The 7225-nt window shown below is 30.8% G+C and overlaps 1 protein-coding gene across 1 annotated transcript; it reads right to left on the bottom strand.

Annotated features, from left to right (window-relative positions):
- Positions 1-4727: 4727 nt before the first annotated feature.
- On the bottom strand, positions 4728-7210 carry LOC107448768 (JNK1/MAPK8-associated membrane protein). Its single transcript, XM_016064097.4, has one exon. The coding sequence runs from the start codon at positions 7068-7070 to the stop codon at positions 6165-6167; it is 906 nt and encodes a 301-aa protein (XP_015919583.1). The 5' UTR covers positions 7071-7210; the 3' UTR covers positions 4728-6164.
- Positions 7211-7225: the final 15 nt, after the last annotated feature.

The raw sequence follows: 7225 nt of genomic DNA, 5'->3' as shown, positions 1-7225 counted from the left end.
CAAGCTTAAATCCAGCTATGATCTACCTACAAGTTCAGCAGCAAAAAAGTATCACTTTGAATAAGTTTTGTTCTCATGATAGAATTTTCGCGTATTAAAAACCGAACTTAATGGTGTAAAGGAGTACACTTAAATATGCTTATTAATAAGTGTTAACTACTAAGTTAACGAAATCAGTTTAACTCAACCTAAAGAAATCAACCTTTAGCTCAATATTTTGGAATATTAATTGTTAATTCCATGCAGAAGATGGAGTAAAAAGAGTTTCCATAAAAAAAAATGCACATTTTTTTCGTTTCTATGGCGGCTTCTTGGTTTGCGTAAGTATTGACCAACCTGATTATCTGGTTAGTGTAAGATACTATTATAATAAATAATTATAAATTAATCAAATATTATCATTTTGAGCCGCGATGGCTCAGGGGATAGAGCATTCGCCTTCCAAGGAGGTGAACCGGGGTTCGATCCCGGCGATGACTGGTCGATACGAATTCCGCATCCGGCTTGCACCGACCACAGTGCTGACGTGAAATATCTTCAGTAGTAGACGGATCATGGGTTAGAGTCCCCTAACTGTGGGAGGTTCTCGTGGTCTTCCTCTCCATGCAAAGCAAATGCGGTTAGTTCCATCAAAAAGTCCTCCAAATTGCAGTAGCTTTGCTGAATAATTAAGCTTACATTATTTTAACATGAGGATGTTTCTATGGAACATTCATTATTCGAGCAATAAAAATCCAAAGTAAATATCTTTTGCTTCGAATAAATCAGTAATTATTATATTTTGTGGTTTTTTAAAGGGAGTAAAAAAAAGATGAAATATTAAGCTGTTTTAGTAGAAAAAAAGTAAAGGTTCATAAATTGGTCCTATATTCTATGCTATTTTATTATGATTGCATTGAGGGGAATTATAAATCAAAAGGTACTTCTGTGGACTATCCATCGAAGTACGCGTTACCAGATCGAAGTGGGCGTCACTGCGTGCTCAATTCACGTCCGGGTCACCAATGTGGGGGATTTAATTTTAGACTACGCCTATCTTCATCTACCAGAAGGTACCTCAAGATGGATTCAAGTTAACATGTTTTATATACTAGTGATTTGGTATTTAATATTTATAGTGGTAGCTACGTCACAGCATTATACTACCCTAAAAGAATTGTTTCTTTTTACACGCATGCAAATAACTTTTATAAAAGGTTTTCAGTGAGAAACAAGTTAGAACATTTTAAAATATTAAGACCCAAGGACCTTTATGAATTTAACTTTGAATTCGGTAATTTAACTGACAAAAAATCGGAAATTTAAAAAAAATGTATGCAATAAATTATTAATTCAATGTTAAATTTTTTACTTCTAAACAAAATGAATATACGGTGCACAGAAAACAAAGCAGATTTTAAGTATACGATTTATTAAAAATTGAATAATTCATAAAATAAAGGATTTAAACACTGAAAATTTTGGTGTTATTTTTTTTTCTTTACACCTGAAATTACCATTCAAAATATATTCTTTTTTAAGGAATTTTTTTCTGAAATTAAACACAATTACTATACGTTTTTGTTTACGGTTACAACAAAATATTATGGAGAGAAAAATATCTATTTTGCTTAGATACCGTAATCTAAACTATACTTAAAGAAACAGAACGAAATAAAGAAGCTGGTAGAGATTATTAAATCATCATATCCGTAAATAACCACTAAATATATCAGTTAAGACCAGCATTTTTAAATGGATTGAGAACTTTTTGACATATTTTTCTTGAATCAAGCGAAGGTGATTAAACTATATAATTTTTTAAGTAAAATTTTTCATTGAAATCAGTTTTTTGATCTCTTAACAGGTTTTGAATTTTGATTATTAAAGAAACTAACAGATGCAAGGGCGCCGGCAGAATAATACAGGGTTATTCATAATTCCCTTCAGGTTTTCGAAGCGTTATACAGTACAGAACCCGTTATCCGGAAATCAGAAAACCGGAAAACCAAAAAACCGGAACGAAATTCGATAAATTTTCCCGCCATTTTTTAAACAAAATTTTTTTTCCCTCATAAGATTTTCGGATTTTTCTTTCTTTTTTGAAAGATGTTCACCTTACCATCATTTTAGAAATAATCATTAGTGTATTATTTCATCGTTTTTCTTCTTTTTAAGATTGTTTCCCAAAAAGAATTTTTTTTTAGTTGGGTTTAACAATAAAAAAAACGGCTTTTTGTAGCGATTCAGAAAACCGGAAAAATCAGTTATCCGGAATAGCGATGGTCCCGATCATTCCGGATAATCGGTTCCCTACTGTAGTAAAAAAACGAAGACGAATATGGCAAAAAAGAACATACGAAATTATTCCGAAAGTATTCAAGTTTTAATTTAAGCAGTTGAAGGTAGCTGGCAGTAACATGTACCACTGAAGCCAGTTGTATTAAAGAATAATGGCGTTTACAGGCGGAGGGAATTATGAATAATCCTGTATAAAACGGGGTGCAACCCTCTAACAAACTACCTCCCCCCCCAAAAAAAAAAATTTAAGAATATTCTGTTATTCAAATTTGTTTTGTTATTACATATACTTTCATCAGTTAATATTTTTCAAGATACATTTCTTCATGTTAACAAGATATTTAAAAAGAAGTACGAATTTACGTGGTACGAAATGTGGAGGAATAGTGAAAATTCTTACGAATCCCTCGAATACATTGATTTAGTTATTGAGGCCACACCGTTTTATCTAGCTGTATCGGAGGCAATCAAAATTGGCCTAACTCTTCCAGCTACTACATGCACTATTGAACGCACTTTTAGTACAATGCGACACATCAAAATATGTCTACAATGCCTCACGAGAGATTAAGTAGTTTGTGCATGTTCAGTGCGCATAAGAAAATAATCAAAGATAACTCAGAATTCATTGAAAAAAAAAAAAAAAAAAAAGATTTGGACAGCAAACAAGACGATTACAATTCTTGGTTGATTAAATAATTTTTTTAATTGTTACGTATCAATAATTACTTAATCATTTTTTTTTTTGGAATTAAAATATTTTTAGTAAAAGAATTTTTATACTCTATAATTGTTTCTAAAAAAAGTCAGGGAGGTGCAAGTGCACCCCGCTGCCGACGCCCTTGCTAATCAAGGTTTTACAGTTTTTGACAATTGACAGTTTTATCTTGTCTTAAACGTCATGTCAAAAAAAAAACTTTTAGCATTGTTTTTGACAAATGTCAAAAATCATGAAATTTTGAATCATGTAAAACAAATGGTGTTTTCATACGATATGGACTGACAATACGCGAAAGTAGATTGGGGTTGAATTAATTGTGAAAACGTTGAATAGAACAATATAAACCGCATCTTTTTGCATAATTCGTAGCGAAAATCAACATGGTAAAGGAGAAATCTCATTTTGAAAAAGGGGAAATCAAGCACTTTTTAAAAACACCCAATGAAAAAAGCACCTTTAAGGGCTATTAAAAAACGAAAATTAGCACCTTGAAGAACTTTTTAAAAACTCAATGTACCTTGTTATAAATTAATACAATAGTATAAATTGGATTTTATGTAATTCACCCTTCAAAATTAAAATATTAAGTGAGAGTTCTCAAATTGTATTATCAAACAATAAAAGGAAAATGAAAACCATTATTTTTCTCAGTTCAAAACTATGATTTTTAATTATTGTTATATTAAAAAATATAAATTACCTAAATAAATTAAAATTTTTTTGAATATTACAAAAAAAAAATCAGACATCATTATAATTTTGTTTATTATCGTAGTTTCGTTTATCATTCCATCTAAAAATTTTAATCAGTTGTTGACATTAAAATTCCCAACTCTTATTTAAACAGGTGTAGAAGTCATACAGACATATATACATACAGATACTAGCAGGGTTGGAGTCTTTGTCGGCAAAAAGGGTTTTTTGCCAGGACAGTGGCAAAAACTGGCAAAAAAATTGTTGATTAAATATTACTACAAAATAAACAAATTTAAATCAATCATAAGGAATAATAATTTTGATACATTACATGAAAAGATTATTTTTAACACATTAATAATTAATATAAAGGCAATAATTTTTAAAACATTTAAAGTTTTCGCCTCTTTTCATTTTAGAATCCTTAAATAATTTTTTCTTTTTACAAATAAATAAATATTATTATTTGTATAATATTATTATTATTATATTATAAAAAATTATTATTTGTACAATAATTAACTACACATCTTGATAGATATTTTATGCTTTAAATTATAGTTATATTAATTTAAAATAAGTTCATTTCACTGGAAAAAAGAGAATAATCGCAAATTTTCCAATCAATAATCTTTTAAACTTCTAAAATGATATATTATTACATTATGATTTAATTATGGAACAATAATTTTTTGTAAATATTTTGTAATTTTTTTGTAATTATTTATATTTATTGTATATATTTCAATTTTAGGAATAATTTTGTACCAAAAATGTGTTTTTGTCCTCTCATCTTGGAAAATATAGGTTTTTGCCACTTTTTGCCAAAAACCTGTTTTTGCCAGGACGGTTTTTACCATGGTTTTTTCCACCTGCGGCAAAATTTTGCCAACCCTGGATACTAGTTAACAAGGATAAACCACTTAAATACAATTTTTCATACAGTTCTGTCTAGGTTTCTTTATAAGGTTACCTATTTTGTGAAAATTTAGAAACAATTTGTGAAAATTAAAAAAACCAACACAACATGTAGGACACAATATCATTTTAATTAGTATTTTACCAAGTACTCAGCACACTTAGCATATCGAGACAACAGTATACTGCAATAAAATAACAGATTTTTAACATTAACATATTCAGACAAGTTTTGATATTGTACTTGCTTAATACCGAGTAATTGTAAAAATTAAATATTTATAAGTCCTAAATAAAGACGAATATTTTTAGCAATAAATAAAAGAAATATATATTTAAACATAAATTTATAACATGCAATCATTTACTATTGCTAACTCATAAAAAAAAGACAATTGTACCACAAAGTTTTAAAAGGCATGGAGGAAAATTTGCCTTTTTAAAAGAAGTATTTTGTACAAGTATTTCCGTTTTTCTTCAAGTTGAATTTGTGAAGGAACCGCTAAATGGTAGTAAATTGTAAAGTAATTGTTAAATTAAGAAATATAAATTACCTAAATTAATTTAATTTTATAAAATAAAATCAGACATCATCATAATTTTGTTTATTATCCTAGTTTTGTTTATCATTCCATAGAAAAAGTTGTTGACATTAAAAACCCAAACTCTTATTTAAACAGGTGTATCAGTCATATATACATACAGATACTAGTTAGCAAGGAAAAATCACTTAAATAAAATTTTTCATACTATATATTCACTTTTTCTAACTGTATTTTGGGGAGATTTCCGTATACTGATCTGCAGCAGAATAATTGCCAAGTCTCGGTGACTTCCGGGCAGTGGCCCACGAGAAACTAAAAAAAAAAAAACATCACAGAAAGGGACCCACTGAAAAGGTATAATTGTAACCAAATCCGGACAAGCATCTACAATTTTTTTTTTTTTTTTAAATTTGCAAGTTTGACTATCTATTTGGCAATTGTAGTTGGTGCGACAGATTACAATGCGGAAATATCCTCCGTCAGGGTGCGTAGCATATTCAAACAAAAATAAGAACCTTTTAAGCACTTTTCAAGCACTAAAAAAATATTTTTAAGCACTTTATAAAATATCACAATTAGGCAGGATCGGAAAGTTTTTTAAAATTGACGGTTTTATCTTGTTTTAACCATCATGTCGAAAAGAAAAAAAAAACAAACCTTTTGGCATTGCATTTGACAATTGTCAAAAATCATGAAATTCTGAATCATGTAAAACGAATGGAGTTTCCATATGCTACGAACTGACAATACGCCAAAATAGATTGGGGTTGAATGAATTGTGAAAACGTTGAATAGAACAATGGGAACTGTGTCTTTTTGCATAATTCAAAGCGAAAATCAACATAGTAAAGGAAAAATCTCATTTTAAAAAAGAGAAAATTAAGCACTTTTTAAAAACACCCAATGAAAAAAGCACCTTCAAAGGCTTTTAAAAAATGAAAAATAAGTGCCTTTAAGCACTTTTTAAAAACGCTACACACCCTGGCTAAATTTTGCTAAATAACTTAATCTGCATGCAGTTTACTCGGATCTGTAAACTTAGATGTGAGAATGTAAAACAAAGTAGGAAGTGGTACTAAAGTGAGCAATGACCCATGCAAAACAGGATTCGTCAACTGAGTGATCGCAACAATGCCATACGCATGAAGTAACCAATGTCCTAAGAGTATCACTAAATTCCTGACATCTTTTATAGAGGTTAAAAATAAGGACTTCATCGATTGGTCTAATCGAAAGGCTAAGTGCGCGGCGACCGAGATGAATGTGAGAATAACGATAATGTACGGAAATGAATAATACAATAAACCTCCGCACGTTGCTTGCAAGAGTACGAGTACTGGTATGAGATACATCGTAAGATAGATTGATTTCTTCCCACCCGAGAGTTGATTCACCACAAGTGGACGAAATATAAGCATCGCTAAAAGAGAGAGGGCATAATGTATGAAGACCATTGAATACAAAGGATAAACTGCCTCTTGCGTACACCTCAGAGTTTTGACATAGTTCGGGGTGGGATTATGAAGCATGGTGTACCAGTCGGACAGTCTTTTTACTTTGCAGGCGTGAATATCCAATGCCCCCCTCGGCTCCGTCAAAAGAAGAGTCGCCAAAGCCGAGAGAGCATTTTCAAAAAAAGAACAAATATGAAGAGATAACACATCTTTGGTGAAATTGCGTCTTTTCATAGTCTGATCGATGATGTACCACTCCAGCGCTAAGAGTAATAGAACCATGAAACCTAGATAGAGCCATTCATAAAAAGATGGGACGTCTCTGCATGGTAGGCAAATAGAATTTGCAGCAGCTCTATATCCTCGAGGACAAGCACCACAATCACCCCAACTTCCATTGATGCGAATCCGACCACAGTATAAGCCAGGACAATGAGTAGAATGGTCCATAACCATGTCCAAGCCTTGACGAAAATATTCCAATCGAGAAGAAATCAAAGTAAATTAGAAACGTAAATTGTAAAAAACAGTTGAATAATAATCGAGTTTCGTTTTTGTTTGACGGAGGGTAACCATCAGGCGCATTGGAGCTTTTCGTTGTCTTGCTTGTA

Source organism: Parasteatoda tepidariorum, chromosome 8 (assembly GCF_982258835.1).
Source record: "Parasteatoda tepidariorum strain Cologne lab strain chromosome 8, Ptep-v5.0, whole genome shotgun sequence".
NCBI lineage: Eukaryota > Metazoa > Arthropoda > Arachnida > Araneae > Theridiidae > Parasteatoda > Parasteatoda tepidariorum.
The sequence above is the reverse complement of the archived record's forward strand: the minus strand, read 5'-3'. Positions and strand labels throughout refer to the sequence as shown.

Bases quoted from the DNA above. Each gene is read 5' to 3' on its own strand.
- LOC107448768 (XM_016064097.4), bottom strand. From the start codon at position 7,070: ATGGTTATGGACCATTCTACTCATTGTCCTGGCTTATACTGTGGTCGG.